Raw genomic sequence first — 22,402 nt, forward strand, 5'->3', positions numbered from 1 at the left:
TACTCCGATGCACCCGTCACATCCCCACACTTAACCGTTACTTTCCCCCAAGAAACACCTCAAACAACATTTTTTTTTAATTTTTAACTTATAGCCACCATACACACAAAACAATTCCTATTTAGTCAACGTCCCAAGTCATACCTTATTCCCTCTTTACTTTAGGTTTGCACTAGGATACTTGGTATTATATCTAAACTATATAATTCTAATCAAACCTAACATGATTTCGGTTTTTACCCACAGATAACATACCTTCATAACCGATTCTCTTCGCATACGCTTGTACCATCGTCAAATCTCCACCTATATAAATTCTTTGACACAAATGCAAATCAAGAGCCTTAAAACGGGTTATAACGTGGCTAGGTGTAAGCGTTTAGAAGGGGAATATTGAAAGTAGCTCAGGCGACCCGGTCTGACTTATTACATAAAAACTAAGTAAACAATGAAATAAACAACTATATACACCTCTAACTTTTGTTTTATGACTCAGTACACAATACTTTGAACTTTGAATCTCAACCTCTTTTTTTGGCATTGCAAATAAACACAATACTTAATACTTCCTATTCATTAGCACTAAAACAAACACAAATACAAAGAAAATACATATAAGCCGGATTGTCTCACAAATGTAACATCGGGGTTGATTGATTAATAAATAAGTCCAATAATGTTTTCTAAGGGAACTAACCCCCTTCCCCACTCATTAACCACACTCATATGTGTAATGTATGAGGCCCAACCCCCAAAACCCACACTCACGCTCATCTTGATGAGGCTTTAACCTAATTGCCTCTATCACTTTTGCACTCATGCTTGGTCTCAAAATGCATCGATCGCACAAGTTTAACGGATAATAACAAATCTCTCACCAATCTTCACTTTCTCAATACACAAGTGTATATGGACATGTTATACAGGTTATTATACCGAAAGCAAGCTAACCTTGACTAGAATACTAAACAACCTTGTTTCTAAAATAACTAGGCAAACTTTTCCATTGGGGAATTGTGACCATGAAAAGGGAACAAAACCTTACCCCACCATCTTACCACTTTCCGGCTTTCTTTTAGTGTTAAAATTTTTTATTTTATTTTATTAGAAACATTTTAAAAACGTGAAAACAAAAAATTCCCCCATCCCCACACTTGGGATACATTGTTGTATGGCTTGTAGAGAATAAAACAAAGACATTACTAAATAAAACACCACTTCCTTTCATGACCCAAAACACTTATTACAAGTGTTTCATCCTCCTCCCATTCACCACAAAAGATAAAAAAACTATGCACATAATATACAGAAATGAGTTCACCTGACACGACAGAAACTTGATCAATAATAAGGCGGTTGGGGTGGCCCAAATATGGACGTCATAAAATTTGAAAATTCACCAAAGTTAAACGCCCCGCTACCTCCGCTACTGCCCTCTCCTGATGGTAGTGGTGATGATACCATTGACTGCATCGGGTCCACCAACATCGAGTGATGGAGAGGTGGTTCGGGACAACGTACAGACCCTTCAAATGTTGGTAAGGTCGTGTAATCCACGCTTGGTGGATCCGGTACAACTGGCTCACCCACATGTCATTGATCGTGCATTCTTCAATTTCGATCATCTAGATACCGCATGTTGATTTCTTGCTCTTGCCCATAAGCTTGAGCACGGTTCTATATATCCAAACGATCGTGTCCTTCCCTCTCTGCACGCTCGGCATTGCCCCCATGAAATTTTGATGGTCAAACAGGGCCCTAAACTCCTCCGACCAATTACTGTAGGTGGAAGGCCTATGCCTTTCTGCAACTTCATTAATTGACCCCATATGGGCCCAATTACTGTCATACGAAGCATAACCCGATGAATAATCCCAACACCCATGTTGGGAACTACTAGCACCACCAGTTTCCATGTCATCTGGCTCATTCATTTCCTCTGCTTCTTCTTCCTCTTCTTCACCCGTCGTAGCATCCCCATCCTCTCTTAACACTCTCCATCTCACAGGATCAGTTTTGAGCTGATGATACCTATCCTTTTTGGTATATGTCCAAACCGGCCCCAAATCCTTCAAAGTGTGTACCTTGAATGTTTTTGTCATCCCAACTGCATTTTCTTGAATAAACCCTTGTAACTTCAGTATTGCTGTAATCAATCGACAATGCGGTAATAATTTCCTCTTGTTACTCTCTCGGCAATCCATATATTTTGCATGACCAAGTAACGGAAGGAAATTAGTGGTTTCCCACTCATCAACGCATACAAAAGGAGAATATCTCTATTCCTCACAATCGAAATATCTCCCCGACGGGGCACCACTTTGGTTAAACAAATTGTCATCAGCAGCTTCGCTTCAATTTTCAAATCATTCCTCCTTATATGTGGATTCATACCCCTACCACCTTTAAGGACTTTCGGCAACATAGTGTGACATTGGGGATCTTTTTCGTGTTCCTCAAACAAGTCTTTCACCGTTGGGTATGTGTACAAGTTAGAAAGATTGCTATCAAATATGGAAATTTAGTTAAAGTTTCAAAAGACATCACCACTTTATTTCCACCCACCGTGCCAATTAGTTTCATTTCGTTGGCCCTTTTAAACGTTGGACACCTAAAAATCGATAACCATTCTTCAATTTCTCTTTCATGCAATGTGTTGCGTTCTTCATCATTGCACTTTAGCGCTGCCTCCTAACCTAGCACTTCAAATTTATCAAACACACCGAATTCTTCAAATCCGGGATCAGTCAGCTCTTTCTCACACATAAACGCCTCATTTCTCTTGTTCAATGTGCTCAATTTATCTCTAAATAATTCAGATTGCCATTTTAAGGGGCAGCTTGACAACCCCCCACCCCTCCAGTTTGGTTTTGGTATCTCCACTCGTTCTTGCTTTTTTTGCATTCTTTGCCTTTTGGATTGAGCAGCTCGACCACTAGAAGATGTGGCTTTCCCTTTTCTTTTTTTAGAGGTTCTACCCATCTACACACATAAATCTCCCAAAACAAACCAAATTAATTTGATAGGTACATCCCCACACTTTCTTGTTACTATGTTTGTGGATATTCAACTAACTATTCAATTCATCAAAATCTCAAAACTCAAATAAACACTTGATTTTCAAATTTTCAATGTAAAAACCATATGTTTAAAACACTTATCTACTATCCACAACCACAATGTATCATCATTACACTGATTAACCAAACAAACAAGTGAGTATAATTCAAATCAATTCTATCATAACAATTTTTTCAATGTATATAAAGAATTGGAAATGAACATACCTTGGTTGTTGAATAGGATGATAAACTACTACTTTCTACACAAAACGCAAAAATCCCCAAATTTTCTTAAGAATTTCGGCACCCAAATGCTCAAAAATCGGATTAAGACTTAGAAGTTAGTGAAAATACAGTTGATATTGTTAATCCTCTATGATTTTTTCAGCGGTTTATGCAATCCGTTTGCGGATTTTTCGGCGAAAAAGTTTTTCTGGTTCAGAAATTGGAGAAACAAGCTCGGTTATGAATGTAGAGGACATACATGGTATTAAATCAAATTTAAACTATTTAAATTGAAACAAAAGGTTAGTTAAAGTTAAGCTAAAGTAAATGTTAGGATAACCTTAAATATAAGAAAAATTATAATCTAATAGTTAGATATAAAAAAATATTTAGAAATTTGTACAAGATCTAATAGTGAGTGCTTAAAATGGTTGGAATGGAATTTTGAGCTTTCTTATAAGACCGTGTTTTAAATTTATAAAAGTGATTTCTATTAAGAACAAACACACACAAAATAGACAAGTATACCTATCTTATATGTAGAATAGTATTGGTAAGAATCAAGTAACGATCTGTGGACACAAATATTTCCAATAATGAATCTTCGTATTAGTTTAATAAGAGAGTTTTAATTATTTTGGGTTGGATTTTAAAATTTTTATAAAATAGAAATACTTATATATATTATATGTAGGTGACAAGAAGAGAGATTCTAAATGAGCAAATCTATATGAATGTTACCATCTAAGATCAAGAATCCACTCCATTATTCCTTTATGATTAATAAGTAAAGATGTGATAAACTTGCCCTAATAATATATGATAGAATAGCCCCTCATTTCTAAGTGAACATATTCTATGAAATAAAATAAAGTAGAATGCATATTTTCAAGTTCATCATTTCTTAATCTCATACTACCACGAGAATGTCAATTTAAGTAGGCAAGTAGTTTGGTAAAGTAGAAAAATTACGATTGACTTCGATTTATCAAATACCAATTCGAACAACTTCGGGTGGTTATAGTTTAGTCACACAACCTCCCCTTGGTTGATTTAATTTGGTTATAATTATACATTCCATTAACATATGATTTCTTTAACTAGCATGATAGCCTATGCAATCGTGTTAACGATGATATTTTAGAAATGTCAAAACTAGAGAAATAGATCATAGCTTATATCTCATCATTTTTAAGTACAATATAAGGATCCATGTTTTATCTTGAATAAGTTATCAAGGTATTCTTTTTACCATTTATAGTTTCCAAGAACATGAGTGAATCATGAATGATTGTTAATCATCAACCTTGATTTGTTGAGTTAAAGTGATAAAACATTTTTCCTCAAAGGATAATTGCAAAATAACCATGTACTTTACCAAACTAAATCACTTGTTTAATATAATCATCAATTAAAACAAAGCTTCTTCATAGAAATTAGATGGTAAATGGAGTTTAGCTCATAATAAGCATGGTTATGAACATCAACAGAGATGAAGATAACAAACACATGATCAAACTAGAACAATCTAACCAAATATGGATGAATCTTCCTTCTTCAATGATGATGGATGATGGTGATGATAACCTCCAAGCCTTCAAACTCTACACAAGACCTTCAACATGAGTGTAAAGTAGGTGTTTTTATAAGAGAAACACGTATAGAAGTTTTCTTCAACCACTAATGTGGTGTAAAACCCACATGTTTTCCTAATAGTTTTTATGTTATTTTGTGCTTAAACGTTAACGAATATCAATAGTTCTTGCGTGAATTTACATGTTTGTGTATGTGATAGGTCCCATGTTGAAGAGAGCGAGAAAACGAGTTAAATGGAGAAAGAATCAACTAAAACGGAGCTCGGATGAAGCTGGTACGCGCATACTAAGAATAACGAGCTGGAAGTCGAAAAATGTCAGAAAATGGCATGGCCGAGCTACGTGACCAGGTCATACCATTCAAGTAGCATTTGGTGGATTCCAACATGTCCCAAGGCTGCCAAGAACAACCAGAAATCATAAAAACGACTGTTTGTCTTCTAGCGGGCTTTGTGGGCTTGTTTTAACCTGTTTTATATTAGGAAGGGGTGTTTAATGATATATTTAAAAACCCTAAAACCCTACGAACTATTTTTAATGATCTTTCCAGCCATCACATCTGCAAAAGTCGAAATACCAAAGAGGAGGAGCTTCCGGATCGAAATTTCATCAACCGGTTGTCGGTTTTGCTTGTTTTAACGTTTGTGAGTTCGTGTTTGAGTTTTAGACTTTGAAACAAGTTCCAATCAGTTTGTAATGAATACTTTGAGATTAATTATCATTATTATCTACTGTTCATTCATTATGGTTGGCTAAATTTGTTTGAATCGCTTAGGTTTGATGTTTAACGGTTGATTTATCACTTTTCGGGTGCTGATTTTGTGCTTGATTGTTTAGTTATTGTAAAGTTCATAATTTGTGATATTGTTCCATGAACCTTGCTGCCATTAGATGTATTTTAGGTTGCATGAGCCCTGAGTAGTTTGATTATTGCATGAATTTGTTTCGTGTGGTCGTTAATTGCTAGTTCAGTTAATACTGAGTGTGTTGAGTGATTGTGGTAGACGCGTGCCATTAGGGTTTATGTTTCTTGAATAATTTAGGTCAGTAGGATCATCCTCTTTGATTTGGACAAAAACCTTAGGGGTTAGCTTATCTCTCTGCTTTAGTTGATTTAGTTACCCGTTGCGAGACCACGTGCGGTTTTCTAGCTATCGACTAGGTTAGTTTATAAGTTGAGTTATTTTATCCTTATTATTGAATTACCCCTCTCTTCCTAGGTTTGTAATTAGCTCGATCCTTAGTGAGGATTGTGATTTTGATACGGACCAAGTAATTAATCATTAGGGTATGTAAATAAACAACCGTAAATTAAAAGCTAAATAGACGTTGTTAGGTTTTCTGGTAAAACTGACCATAGGGACCCAGTTGCCTTGATTACATCTACCTTAGTTCATCTTTAGAATCCGGTTTCAAACACTTGTTAGCACCTGATCCATCCTATACCCGTTAAGTCATCTTACTTAGGTGATTCGTTTTCTTATTATCGTTAGTTTCGTTAAGTTTCATCGTTAGTTAAGTTAAGTTAAGTTAGTTAAGTTTAGTTAGTTTAAATAATTAAAATAAATAAATATATTATTTAGGCAGGACTTATATTAGGGTTAATTATCTGAGCCGTTCTCACTTGTCTTTGTGTTCGACATCCGGACATCCATTAGACTGTGCTGCTACGCCACCGGTAGACTTGCCGTTTGTGTGAAGTTTAGTTAGGATTGTTTGTTTTTATAAATTTAAGACTTAGTGTTGAATTGTGAGAATTAGTTATTAATATTTATATATAGCTTTGCGCACATCAACCACACCAAATGAGTGCAACATGCTCCTCTATTTATAGGCAGTCTAGAGGATCAGGCACAACCCCTTGTAGATGGAGGCACGCCCCCATGTCAAGGTGTCCAACCGCATTTAATGTTCTGTTAGTTCGTACATAATGACTCACCACGGGGCGTGCTTCATGGGGCATGTCCCCGTGGTTTTGGTGCTTCCTTATATTTCTTTTGTCTTTTCTAAAAAGTGACCATGCCCCATGCTTACTGGAGCACGACCCTGTGTCCAATTGTCCAGTATTTTGTCTTTTCTTGCACAGGAAAGCATGGGGGTATGTTCCATGAAGCATGGCGCGTGTTTCAGTGTTTTCTAGGGTTTTCTTTGATTTTTCTTTGGCTTTTCGTTTGTTTCTTCATTTAAGGCTTGAGTTTACTTGAAAATACATTTTAACATGATAAGTAGCTATTTGAACTATATTATTTGATATAAATTGCAGTTATTAGAGAGTATTTGATGCTAAAAAGATGTATAATTTTATATACATCAGTGGTCCATGGTCACCTGTTTTGCGTCGGACCCTCAGCTCTGGACCGTGGGCCATGGTCAAGTTGCATCAAAATGGGTAGAACACACCGTACCATGGTGTGTTCTGCCACTGTAGGCCACGGTCTTGGACCGTGGTCCATGGTTAAACCTTTTTTTTAATTTAACAAACATTAGATAAAACAAATAATTACCTACAAAACAAAATTACACTATGTAACGATTCCGACGAAACCAGGTATACCCTAACCGGTAGACGTTAGTTACGTCATATGTAATGTCGGGTACATGAGTTACCATGGTAATTTTACGAGAATACATGGTTCATTGTATTGATTGTACGTGAATATATAATTCACCGTATTGAATATGCGATCAAACGATCGATAGTTATTGAAACCCGAATGAATCGAAGGTTCAATTATAGACGAGATATATGATATTTAGTGATGTTACGAAGTATTAAAGCTTCGGGATAAGTGGATTAAAGCACAGAAAAAGGATTTCGATTTAATAGTACGACGGTACGTTAAATGAAACCTTTAATACCAAACCGAGCAAGAGATGATCGATCAAGCCGAAAAAGATGCGCGATAATTAATGATATGATGTTTTAAGTTAATAAATGTCATGGTTTAAGTTTTTTAAATTTCTTAAATCGGTTTTATATAAATTTCATTTTTTAGCCGAAAAAACGACCGTTTTAGCCTCGTTTTAAGCCGAATTAAGCATTTAACCGAAAAACGAACTGAACCAGATTATCCAAAACATTATCCGGATTACGAGAATCCAAATATGTGGCTAATATTGGAGAGGTGGGTCCCACCCCACCCCCCACACTACTCCGATCGGAATGAGGGGGTTAACCCCATTCCATTCTTTCTTTTTTCACAAACACAAATCCAACAATCCTTCAAACCTCTCAACCTTTGAACTAAAACCCGAGATTCTAGCAAGAAAAACCGAGGTAAAATCGTGTTATTTACGTGTTCATATTCGTTTCTTGAGTTGGTTTGCAAGAAAATGAGGTTTCAATGATGAAAACCGATTCTTGCATGATCAAGTGATGTATACGGGTTATACAAAGGATCTTGGTCCAAGAAAGGAGTTAAACGAATCAAAAACGAATTTTTACGGTTAAATCTTTGTTTTCGGAATCATAACCGAAACCATGAAAGAAATGGCTTGATCGTGAGTGTAACTTGCTTGGTATTGTCGTATGTTGATTGTAGGCTCTGTATTTAGTGGTAGATAAGGCGGAAAGACGAGTTTGTGGCTCGTAGTGGCGGAAAACGAAAGGTATATTCGGTTATGTTCGGTTTTGGGAAATTTGGACAGATTGTTGATGCTTTAGAGTTAGGTCATGAAATTTTACAGAGGTGTTAAACACATGTAAATATGAGTTCTGTGAATTTTTGGTAATTTTTGGATAAAGGATGAATATTTGGTGAATTTAATGCTCGGTTTTGGCCAAAAATGATGAAAAATAGTTAAATATCATGAAAAATTCTGGAAAATTTCAGATAAGATTTTCATATCATGTATAAGTCACACACAAAATTCTAGGTCCGTTGGAGAAGTCTAAGTAGGCTTTTCGGTTAAACGAGTTCTAGGGATTTCTAGCTCGGTTTTGGTAAAAAGGGCATGTAAAAGAAGATTTTGGTTCTGGAAAAATTACAGGGGACTATGTGGATGGCAGGGGACATCCAGGAAAAGTTTGGGATTTTTCTAAGATCGTTTGGTATTTACGACATATTTAGTGTTTAAATGGTGTTTAAAAATAGATAAATAAATTTTTAATATAAGAATTAATTCTGGAAATATTTTTATAAAATTACCCACTGTCAAGAAGTGATTTGTGCAAAATTTCAAGATCCGAGATTAAACGGATAATTATTTGTGCTAATTATCAAACTTTTAAAGTTAAAACGCGTAAACCGGTGAAGTTCGCTTAAGCGAGCTGACTGGTGTATAAAAACCCTAAAAATGAACTATTTTCATATAATTGAGTTAAATAAGTAAAAAAGAATCATCCGAAAATAATTCGGATGATTTGAGTAATTTTAACCTATTTTAACAGTTTCCGGTTAGCCAAAGACGGAAACGGGTCCCGCGGCCAATCGGGACGTCTAAACCGAGCTATGATTTCACATCTTTAATTAAATTATCAGTCAACCACTATTTTCGGGTCGTGTGTGACCAAACTCATTTTTGAAACATAAAAACGGATAACCGTGCTAGGCACGCAAAACGAGAAAAACGACTAATAGTAGTTGTGACCATGGAACTCTAAACGACATCACAATCTGAGTCCGGAGAAGTGTTTCTGGGTTAACCTTGCCCCCAGAACGGGTACAGTGCTGGGTTAACAGTGTCCCCAGATGTACCAGTTGATACGGTTAAAAGATTATATAAACAATAAGTGTATAATAACGATCTTAGGGATCATATTACAGATTGGACGCGTTAATTGATAATGATTGTTGTTACCTGCTTGCATGTGCTAAGGTGAGTTTCACGAGCCCCTTTTTCTGAATTGTTTTCAAATATTTTCCCGGGGCGGAAAGCATGTTACTATTGAAATGTTTAAATACATACTGAACGCATGGATTTGCGTGTATTTATAAATATTTGATTGTACGGGAATCGTACGGAATGGGTACAGTACTGGTTTAACAGTGTCCCCAGATGTCTTTGGAAGTGTTTCCGGGTTAACATTGCCCCCGGAGTGAGTACAATATTGTGTTAACAGTGTCCCCAGGGGTCCCTAGAAGTGTTTCCGGGTTATCATTGCCCCCGGAGTGAGTACAGTACTGGGTTAACAGTGTCCCCAGGGGTCCCTAGAAGTGTTTCCGGGTTAACATTGCCCCCGGAGTGAGTACAGTACTGGGTTAACAGTGTCCCCAGGGGTTCCTAAAAGTGTTTCTGGGTTAACATTGTCCCCGGAGTGAGTACAGTACTGGGTTAACAGTGTCCCCAGATAATATTATATTATGATGTGGATTTATCATGGTTTACTCAAATTGTGAAACTCACCAACTATTCGTAGTTGACCCGATTTCTCACATGCTTTTCAGGTACAATTAAGATGAAGTGATTGCTTACGTGCTAAGTGCTTGATGTGTGTAAGATTTGCGTGCAGGATGTTAGGATACATTATAACAAATAGAATTGTGTATCGTATTGTATGATGCGTGTATCACCTAGACGGTAATGGAATACAAGATAATGTAATTTGAAGTATATTAATGCATTCAGTTTTCTTTATAAACAATGTGGTTGATATCAGAGGTGTCTGTCGCATCCCGTTTACGTTTCCGCTGCGGTTACGGGGTGTTACAGAACTTGGTATCAGAGCTATTGGTTATAAAAGAATTAGGATGTCTTTAAAAGATACCTAAAATATAACCAGTAGCTCAAGTATTATAGGATCTGAATATCAACTAATAATTTATAGTGACGAGGTCTGGATGAACTCGGATGGACAAGTGAGTTATTATGGTCCGGAACATAATAACAGATTTGTCCGCACGAGGGAGTTCAGGGGAAATCACGGGGAACATTAATAGGTAAAAAATGGCAACATATGTGTAAAGTATATAATATTATTTATACGTGCTAATGTGTATATATATAGATGTACATATCTTGTGGGTACATGAATTGAGAAATAGGACCAGGATAAGGAACCGGGGGATGAAATAATAAAAGTACTGAGGATGCTGAAAATTTCTAGAGCATCGGTTGATGATAAGTCTGACTTATCGGGCAATAGTTATGTTAGTACCGAGTTAGATCTCCCGTTTGACAGTAACCAGAAATATTTAGTAACCGTCACTCCCAACCAAAATTGATAAATCCCTTACCCTACCAATACCGGCACCGTATATCCTAATAACCTCTGTGTTCACCCGCACCGCCGACCCTCACGTACGGATGGACTTGTACCTGAACCCATTCTTATTCCATTAAGGTAAAGGAGTAAATAAATAAATAAATAAATAAATAAAATAAAATAAAATAAAATATATATATATATATGTATTGCTCACTCACAAACATATGAGACAGACCAACTTCAGATCGAGAATTACCGATTTTATCAAACCTAGAACGCCTGAGGACATTGACTGAGCAAGTGTAGAGTTTCCCATAATAGTAATTAATAATATTTGAAGGCAACCCATGTTGCGCAATTACCTTGAACCTTGCAACTCCCTATGTTATCCTTACATCCGTTAGATGTCTACACCCATGTATGCTCGAATAGAATGATTACCTATACACAAAGAAGTGTTGGAATCATTATAGCATAGTTGGTTGTTCGTTCGTAGGAGGTATACTGTGTATGCCGGATACACGAATAAACACGGATATTATAACTCCGTGGTATGTAATCGTTTGGTGCTCACGGTGAGCATGTATCGGTTATGCTGACGTGCAGAAGGATATTGAAATCAAGCATATTAAACATTGATCTTTGTAGAGAAAGATCTCTATGTCAGTTGGTGACAAGGGTTATGAAGCGTATTTAAAAGTTAACCGACGTCAGGTTGAGTCCATATGTTATTATACTTGTGGGACATATATACTAGATACTGGTAAGTGTAATATGTATGATAATATTTGGTGTGTATGTGTACCTGCTGTTATGATTGAACTGGTAACGAGTTATACGGTGAGATTAGTATTGATTACTGTGTACGGGATGAGTACGGCAGAATGACATAAAAAGAGTAACTCCAATGATGGAGATTGATATGATTCGGTTGATTGCTCAAAGATAGCAGATGATGATACCGAATGTAGTATCACAGATCACTGCTAGTGTTGATGCAAATGTGATCGCAGAATTATAGATCGAGCAATCACATGATTATGAATATTTCAATTCTTAGTGGTATAACTAAGAGTGATAATGTCCCACCGAATGCTATTATGACTACAAGTATTAGTTATAAACTAAACATGAATTGTAGTCGTAATGAATTAGATCCGGTATGCAGGATATGTTTACCGGTTGTGTTAAGGGGATTATTAATAGTTTACTGATGGTAAAGGGAGGAATAGATTAGCGAATGGATAGAAAAGATCGAAATGGTTAAGGATATTGGTAAGAGTCTAGAACATTGTGTGGTGAAGTATGCTACAGATATGTTGGTAGATTATGTTGTATCGTGATGGAACACGATGGTACAAAATAATAGTTAGAAAATTTTTGCTCAGATGATGTGGTCGGAATTTAAAATTCTTGTGCTAGGGCACTTTTATTCGAGTAATTAAGTTCAGAGGTTGGAAACTGAACTATGGAAGATAGAAATGTTGTATGCTGATCACTTAGAAAACGCTAATCGTTTGAAGGAATTGTCATGTCTGGTAACATGGCTAATTACTCCTGAAACTAAGCGAAGTGAGCGCAATATTGGGGACTAACTCCATCGATAAGGAGTATAGTCAATCCTGTAAAACATATAACCTTTGGAAGGGTTGTGTCACCAGTCAGCATTGATATATTTGACTCTATGGGAAGCGGACTGGAAGGACGTTAGGAGAGACGTCGAGTATTAAAGAAGAGAAATGATAAAGGTATAGTGCAAGATAGACTTGTGAATAAGTAGGCATGTCCTACAACCCAGAATTATACTAAGACTAGTTCTGGTTTGAAAACATGAACCGCATGAAGGGTCCTTCCCTAAATGTGGAAAATATGGTTATCGGTAGGAAGAAGAATGTCGAGTGATAGTAGGCCACAGGTGTGGTAAAGATGGGCGTAATGCCCCAATTGTAGAACCAATTGAAGCCATGTGAACCGGCAACCCCAACCCATTCATGTACAACCCCTCCGAACCCAACAACTTCAATAACAATCCATCCAAAGAAACCAAATTATGCCAAACAGTTGTACTTGCTATGAATGTGGCAGTACAGAACGTTTCAAAAGAAATTGCCCAAAGTTGAACCAATGTGTCGTTGGAAGACGAACCTCATGACAAGCATCAACCTCTGATCAAGCAAGGAGCCGTGCTTTTGTGAGTAATTTGAATAAAGCACGTCATGATCCAAAGGTGGTGTTAAGTATGTGGTAGTTTTAAATCAATGGACTTCAGTGATAATTTTTACGGTCGTCGATAGAAGTTAGTTCCCGTTAACCTCCTATCATTTGGAAAGATACCGATTTAGTGAAACTATAGAACCCTATACTATAGAATCGCTAACGTAAAGCAAAGAAGTTTTGACGTAATAGTTAGCATGGATTGGCTAACTCAACATGAAGCAGAAATCAAATATGAAAAGAAGATGATTAGAAGCTCTCTTTCGGACGATGAAGCGATTAAATACAGAGAAAAGTGTACGGTATTATGTTGCCACTCTAATCTCATCTTGAGATGTTATAATATTTACGACAAGAAGACATGGTGTATTTAACAAACGTGATTGCCAAAGTATTTAAAAAAAACATATAGAAGATATCCCGGTGGTACGCAAATTTCCACAAGTTTTCCCAGAAGAACTTCCTGGATTACGCCAACCCGACAGGTCGAATTCAGAATCGATTTAATGTCTCAAGCTGGCCCTGTTGCTAAAGCACCCTACCGACTTGCACCGTCCGAGATGCAAGAATTATCCAATCAGTTACAAGAATTGTTGGATAAGATTTTATACGACCTAGTTAGTCACCATGGGGTGCACCAGTTTTAATTGGGAAATGAAGGACGGAAGTGTTAGGATATGTGTTGATTAGGGAGAATTGAATAAAGTGACGATCAAGAATAGGTATTCACTTCTTCGAAGTAAATGATCTGTTTAACCAACTGCAAAGGGCGATTTATCTTTAGAAAATTGATCTTATATATAGTTATCACCAAATGAAAAATCCAAGAGGAGGACGTTGCAGAAACAGCGTTGCGGACTCGCTACGGCCATTATGAATTCTTATTCATGCCGTTCGGGTTAACAAATGCGCAGGCAGTATTCATGGAACTCATGAATCGAGTCTGTAAACCTTACTTTGACAAATTTGTCATAGCATTCATTGATGATATTTTGATATATTCGCAACGTAAAGAAGAGCACGAACGACGATTAAGGAAAATTGTGGAAGTGTTAAAGCAAGAAGAGCTATACGCGAAGTTTTCAAAATGTGATTTTGAATAAAGAAGGCATAATCCCTTGGTCATGTTGTAAAGCAACAAAGATTTCACAAAGATCCAAATAAGATAGAAACCATTAAAATTGTGCCAAGCGCCGATTTTAAGTCTCCCCGATTGAGACGATGGTTTTGTCGCGTATTGTGACGCATCGCGTAAAGGGTTAGGATGCGTGTTGACGCAGTATATTAAGGTTATAGCCTATGCTTCCCGACGGTTAAAAGTACACGAGTAAAATTACACTACCCACGACGTAGAACTGGGAGCGGTTATCTACGCACTTAAAATGTGGAGACATTGTCTCTACGATACGAAGTGCACCATCTTCACCAATCATAAAAGTTTGCAGCACATATTTGATCAGAAGGAACTGAATATGAGGCAACGAAGATGGGTTGAGTTGTTAAGCGATTATGACTGTGACATCCGTTATCACCCTGGCAAGGCTAACGTCGTAGCCGATGCCTTGAGTAAGAAAGATCGGGTTAAGCCATTGTGAGTGCGAGTGCTGGGGATGATAGTCCAGTCGAACCTTCGAACCTGATTCGAATCGCTCAACGTGAGGCGTTGAAAGAGGAACAATTGGAAAAGAAGGAATCTTACGGCAATGAGGAGAATTTCGAACAGCGCGTGGACTAAATTCTCTACTTCAAAAATCGGGTTTGGATCCCGACCCTCCATGACCTTCGTGAATTTATCATTGACGAAGCGCATAGATCGAAATAATCCATACATCCGGGATCGGATTTGACTATTGATGATACGGATATCTGAAAGGATTTTTATTAATGGTCGAGTTTGGAGAAAGATATGGTTACGTGTGTTGGTGAATAATGAGTTATGCAAGAGATAAGGTTGCACACCGAAAACCCTAGGGAACGCCACAACGACAGAAAATTCGCCAATGATAGTGGGAATAAATTACAATGAATTCTTGCCCAAATTCCTGATGGTGAAATGGTATCTCGTCGTGGAGTGCCATTTTCAATTATCTCAGATCAAAATAGTCATCCTACTTCCATTATTGGAAGGCGGGGAAGGAAGCATCGAGAGCTTGAAGCTTTTTATGGGTGAAGTAATTATCACCAAGTTGTTAAATTGAAAATGGGCGTCAATTAAGCCATAAGATTTGAATTGATTCGAGAAACAACCAATCGGATTTATAATACTTAAGACAAGTTGAAAGCAGCGCGTGATTGGCAAAGGGTTTATGCCAACGTTCAAAGGAAACCATTGTCCCTGAATAGAGGTGACAAGGCATTTTAAGGCATCACCTTAGAGAGAGGTGATATGAGGTTTGGCAAAACCGAAAATAGCTTCTTAATAAATTGGACCCCATGAGAACTATCTCCATGGTTGGTCATTTAGTTTATCGATTAAAGTACTCTAGGGGTTAAGTACTATACAGGATATTTGCCATGTATACGGATTGAAAAGTGCCTAAGCGATGAGGCAACGAAAGTACTAGTAATAGAGGTACTCATAGAAGACATGCTTGATATCATAACTAATTCCGTAGAGATAGTAGACGGGAAAACTAAACAGTTTGGACATACCAAGCTTTATTAATTAAGATTAAGTGGAATTCACAGCGAGGACCAGATTATACTTGGTAACGCGAGGGTGAATTCTGAAGGAAAAACCCCCCACCTTTCTCTCGAAAGGAGATAGAGGGCGTGTAAAATTTCGAGAACGAAATTTCTTAACGGGGGGAGAATGTAACGATTCCGACGAAACCAGGTATACCCTAACCGGTAGACGTTAGTTACGTCATATGTAATGTCGGGTACATGAGTTACCATGGTAATTATACGAGAATACATGGTTCATTGTATTGATTGTACGTGAATATATAATTCACCGTATTGAATATGCGATCAAACGATCGATAGTTATTGAAACCCGAATGAATCGAAGGTTCAATTATAGACGAGATATATGATATTTAGTGATGTTACGAAGTATTAAATCTTCGGGATAAGTGGATTAAAGCACAGAAAAAGGATTTCGATTTAATAGTACGTCGGTACGTTAAACGAAATCTTTAATACCAAACCGAGCAAGAGATGATCGATCAAGCCGAAAAAGATGCGCGATAATTAATGATATGATGTTTTAAGTTAATAAATGTCATGGTTTAATTTTTTTAAAGTTCTTAAATCGGTTTTATATAAATTTCATTTTTTAGCCGAAAAACGACCGTTTTAGCCTCGTTTTAAGCCGAATTAAACATTTAACCGAAAAACGAACTGAACCAGATTATCCAAAACATTATCCGGATTACGAGAATCCAAATATGTGGCTAATATTGGAGAGGTGGGTCCCACCCCACCCCCCACACTACTCCGATCGGAATGAGGGGGTTAACGCCATTCCATTCTTTCTTTTTTCACAAACACAAATCCAACAATCCTTCAAACCTCTCAACCTTTGAACTAAAACCCGAGATTCTAGCAAGAAAACTGAGGTAAAATCGTGTTATTTACGTGTTCATATTCGTTTCTTGAGTTGGTTTGCAAGAAAATGAGGTTTCAATGATGAAAACCGATTCTTGCATGATCAAGTGATGTATACGGGTTATACAAAGGATCTTGGTCCAAGAAAGGAGTTAAACGAATCAAAAACGAATTTTTACGGTTAAATCTTTGTTTTCGGAATCATAACCGAAACCATGAAAGAAATGGCTTGATCGTGAGTGTAACTTGCTTGGTATTGTCGTATGTTGATTGTAGGCTCTGTATTTAGTGGTAGATAAGGCGGAAAGACGAGTTTGTGGCTCGTAGTGGCGGAAAACGAAAGGTATATTCGGTTATGTTCGGTTTTGGGAAATTTGGACAGATTGTTGATGCTTTAGAGTTAGGTCATGAAATTTTACAGGTGTTAAACACATGAAAATATGAGTTCTGTGAATTTTTGGTAATTTTTGGATAAAGGATGAATATTTGGTGAATTTAATGCTCGGTTTTGGCCAAAAATGATGAAAAATAGTTAAATATCATGAAAAATTCTGGAAAATTGCAGATAAGCTTTTCATATCATGTATAAGTCACACACAAAATTCGAGGTCCGTTGGAGAAGTCTAAGTAGGCTTTTCGGTTAAACGAGTTCTAGGGATTTCTAGCTCGGTTTTGGTAAAAAGGGCATGTAAAAGAAGATTTTGGTTCTGGAAAAATTACAGGGGACTATGTGGATGGCAGGGGACATCCAGGAAAAGTTTGGGATTTTTCTAAGATCGTTTGGTATTTACGACATATTTAGTGTTTAAATGGTGTTTAAAAATAGATAAATAAATTTTTAATATAAGAATTAATTCTGGAAATATTTTTATAAAATTCCCCACTGTCAAGAAGTGATTTGTGCAAAATTTAAAGATCCTAGATTAAACGGATAATTATTTGTGCTAATTATCAAACTTTTAAAGTTAAAACGCGTAAACCGGTGAAGTTCGCTTAAGCGAGCTGACTGGTGTATAAAAACCCTAAAAATGAACTATTTTTATATAATTGAGTTAAACAAGTAAAAATGAATCATCCGAAAATAATTCGGATGATTTGAGTAATTTTAACCTATTTTAACAGTTTCCGGTACGCCAAAGACGGAAACGGGTCCCGCGGCCAATCGGGACGTCTAAACCGAGCTATGATTTCACATCTTTAATTAAATTATCAGTCAACCACTATTTTCGGGTCGTGTGTGACCAAACTCATTTTTGAAACATAAAAACGGATAACCGTGCTAGGCACGCAAAACGAGAAAAACGACTAATAGTAGTTGTGACCATGGAACTCTAAACGACATCACAATCTGAGTCCGGAGAAGTGTTTCTGGGTTAACCTTGCCCCCAGAACGGGTACAGTGCTGGGTTAACAGTGTCCCCAGATGTACCAGTTGATACGGTTAAAAGATTATATAAACAATAAGTGTATAATAACGATCTTAGGGATCATATTACAGATTGGACGCGTTAATTGATAATGATTGTTGTTACCTGCTTGCATGTGCTAAGGTGAGTTTCACGAGCCCCTTTTTCTGAATTGTTTTCAAATATTTTCCCGGGGCGGAAAGCATGTTACTATTGAAATGTTTAAATACATACTGAACGCATGGATTTGCGTGTATTTATAAATATTTGATTGTACGGGAATCGTACGGAATGGGTACAGTACTGGGTTAACAGTGTCCCCAGATGTCTTAGGAATTGTTTCCGGGTTAACATTGCCCCCGGAGTGAGTACAGTACTGGGTTAACAGTGTCCTCAGGGGTCCCTAGAAGTGTTTCCGGGTTAACATTGCCCCCGGAGTGAGTACAGTACTGGGTTAACAGTGTCCCCAGGGGTCCCTAGAAGTGTTTCCGGGTTAACATTGCCCCCGGAGTGAGTACAGTACTGGGTTAACAGTATCCCCAGGGGTTCCTAAAAGTGTTTCTGGGTTAACATTGTCCCCGGAGTGAGTACAATACTGGGTTAACTGTGTCCCCAGATAATATTATATTATGATATGGATTTATCATGGTTTACTCAAATTGTGAAACTCACCAACTATTCGTAGTTGACCCGATTTCTCACATGCTTTTCAGGTACAATTAAGATGAAGTGATTGCTTACATGCTAAGTGCTTGATGTGTGTAAGATTTGCGTGCAGGATGTTAGGATACATTATAACAAATAGAATTGTGTATCGTATTGTATGATGCGTGTATCACCTAGACGGTAATGGAATACAATATAATGTAATTTGAAGTATATTAATGCATTCAGTTTTCTTTATAAACAATGTGGTTGATATCAGAGGTGTCTGTCGCATCCCGTTTACGTTTACGCTGCGGTTACGGGGTGTTACACACTACCCCCCCAAGAAAATACCGAGTTGTCCCTAACACGCCTCATAAGAAATTCCCCACACTTGAGTCGGACATACTCAAAAATGAGAAAGGTAATTTTTTTAAAAACCAAATTGGAAAAAACTAAACTAAACTATACAACAAACCTGACCTTTATGAAGTGGGACCATCCGGTGAGCTTAGAATGAAACTCACCTTGTCATCTTCAATCATATTAATGTCTTTCCTTTGTAAGTATGATTTTAGGAGATGTCCATTGACAACTTGTTTAACTTGATTTTGCATGTCTTCAATCTCAACATCACCGACACCCTACTCTTGTGATGACATAAGTACTCATACACTTGCTTTTGAGCTTCTTGGGAAACAATTTGAGTCTTCAGTTGTAAAGCCACACCTTTTTTCAACTTCAAATGTTCTCTTACTTATCTTAGCATCATGCACCATTTTTAATTTTTCTTTGTAAGCCGATGCACATTGATTTGCGAAAATATATATAAATAGTAAACACGAATCACAACTAAGCTTTAAAAAAAACAAACAATCTATCCTAGTTCACACAAACGACAAGTTTACCGGTCGCGTATAGCAAAGATGAGGAAAGTCCGGATATCGAACTCGAAGACACGTGAGAACGGCTCAGATTATAAACCCTAATCCAAATCCTGTCTAAATAATATATTTATTTATATTAATTATTAAACTAACTAAACTTAACTAATTTAATTTAACTAACGATGAAACTTAACGACACTAACGGAACTCTTAACGAATATGGAGAAACGACTACCTAGGCAAGAATCCTATAGACAGTTCAACGGCTAATGGAATTAACTAATCGCACGTCACCGGGATCTTAAAATAATCAACTAAGGCTCATTAAAGTTCGCTAGATCACCTCTCGGTCTCACCTACTAACCCTCACAAATCTAGGACGATTGAATAAATGCACTAGGATAAAAGATTACTAAGGTACCCTAATGACACATCTCCTCTCGGACTCAATGACACAAAACCCGCTTATAATTGGTACTAGCAATTCCAGGGATAAAGGGGTAACAAAATCTAATATGATCTAATAAGACACTTATTTGCACGCAGAATTAAAACGGACAAGACCAAAACTCGCTCTCGCACAATTTTAACCTAACCGAATAAAGATGCGAGACAAACCGACTCCCTATTACCTCTCGGTCGCAAGGAAGGTGAACCTATTGAATTTTAATAATTAATCACACTCAAGATTCCTATGGTCGCGCTAACCACAAACAAATCAAAAACACCAAGTCTATGACCTAACCGAATAACCCTAACAAGACAATACAAAATCAATCAATCAAGGCAATAAGGAGAATCACATGCAAAAATCATATAAAAACAATAACTAACACATCAAAGATCAAAAATAGATAAAGCTTTTCAAAAGTAACACGTCGTGCAATTTATAAAAACCAAATAAACCGTCAAACAAAATCAATATTCGTTAAAGCCTAGGTAGTAAGAGGGTCTAGCCAAAAATCATGTTCAATAACAAAACAAAAAAAATGGGTTCAAACTCCGAATTCATAATGAAAACAATAAATTCAAACCAAATTAATATGATCTTGGATGAATAGGCGTTGAACCCAAACGATCTAGACTCGAACCAACATGTTTGCTTTCTCTTCTCTCTCTACTCACGGCTGCCCCTAGTCTTGCGTCTGTTGTCCCTCTTGTGGCTTCTCTCTCATAATAATAATTATCATTCTCCCTTTCGTCCCTTCTAAACCATGTTGTCCGATCGGACCAGGTTGTTGGTTTGAATTTTTTTTATATTCTAATTGTTGTTGTAACTTTGGTGCTCCACACATCTGCCGACCACTTGCTCTCCAACCTTAGTGGAACAATATTATTATGTTGCACAAAAAGCTGCCGCCCACAAGGATTGACCAAAACCAAGGTTTTTAATCTTGTTATTTCTTTCTTGTTCCGATCGCAAAAACAAGTGGCCAGCTAGGGTTTTTTATTTTTTAGTTATCTTAATATAATAACATGTAACGCTTGGATCTTGTGGGCTTGGGTCGGGCCTTGAGTTATAGTCTTCAAACATGATCATAAAGGCCTCCAATGTCTTCAAAAACCCGAACCTTTTTTCTTTTGTAAAACTCATAACCTACAACAAGTATTAAGCTTTGTAAGATCATGCAAAAAGAAGCCAAACTATTATTTATTATACGACTAAGCATTTAAAATATGATAAAAAAGGTTCGGAAAATAAGTGTGTTTTACAACACATCACACATTCATACGCTTCATCCCGGATTTCCTCTAACTCGCTCAACTTCAATTTCCTCAACTCACCGGTTTCATTATAATCCATATTCACATTCTTGATTGCCCAAAAATGCCCAGTGAGCCAACTCCATTGGAAAATGACAACCCTTTCGACACACCAACCGATAAGGAGTGGTACCAATCGGTGTCTTGTAGACGGTGCGATATTCCCACAATGCATCATCCAACTTAACCGACCAATCTTTCCTATCGACCCGAACCGTCTTCATTAAAATTTCCTTAATTTGTCTATTGAAAACTTCAACTTGGCCACTCGTTTGAAGATGGTAAGGCGTTGCAATAAGGTGATTAACACCTAAACATTTTAACAACTTTCCAAACGTGAAGTTCTTGAAGTGCAAACTTACACACCACAGAGTGATCATTAGTTCTTGTTGCAACCGCCTCAACCCACTTTGACACATAGTCAACTGCAACAAGAATGTATAAGCACCCATATGAGTTCGCAGCGGGCCCATGAAGTCTATGCCCCAAACATCAAAAATGTCAACCACCAAGATGGGTTGTAAAGCCATTTCATTTCTTTTTGATATTCCCCCATTCTTTGACAATTTAAGCAATGTCAAGCATATTCATTACCATCTTTAAAAAGTATTGGCCAATAAAACCCGCATGTAAGTAGTTTATACCCCGTTTTAGAGCTACTAAAATGGGCCCCACATGCCAATAAGTGAGCATGTTTCAAAATCTCTAGCACTTCATTCTCGGGTACACGTCTTCTAAGACCTTGATCCGCTCCAACCTTGAAAAGGTCCTGTTCATCCCAAATGTATTGCTTGACTTGGGCCATGAGTTCTTGTCTCTATTTCTTTGATCAATGTTTTGGTATTGAACCTGTGGCTAAAAATTTAACATAATGAGCAAACCAGGGTGCAGTTGAAACGACAAG

General features: G+C 37.1%; 1 protein-coding gene across 1 annotated transcript; it reads right to left on the reverse strand.

Moving 5' to 3' along the window:
* Window positions 1-21,527: 21,527 nt before the first annotated feature.
* Window positions 21,528-22,028, reverse strand: LOC143555837 (uncharacterized). Its single transcript, XM_077045316.1, has one exon. It carries the CDS (start codon window positions 22,026-22,028, stop codon window positions 21,528-21,530), a length of 501 nt encoding a protein of 166 aa, XP_076901431.1.
* Window positions 22,029-22,402: the final 374 nt, after the last annotated feature.

This window comes from Bidens hawaiensis, unplaced genomic scaffold (genome assembly GCF_021521415.1).
Source record: "Bidens hawaiensis isolate Kalapana, Puna unplaced genomic scaffold, B.hawaiensis_p1.1 tig00018346_1, whole genome shotgun sequence".
In the NCBI taxonomy this organism is placed as follows: Eukaryota; Viridiplantae; Streptophyta; class Magnoliopsida; order Asterales; family Asteraceae; genus Bidens; species Bidens hawaiensis.

What these genes read in the sequence shown, in the direction of transcription:
- LOC143555837 (XM_077045316.1), bottom strand. Translation starts at nt 22,028, where the DNA reads ATGGCTTTACAACCCATCTTGGTGGTTGACATTTTTGATGTTTGGGGC.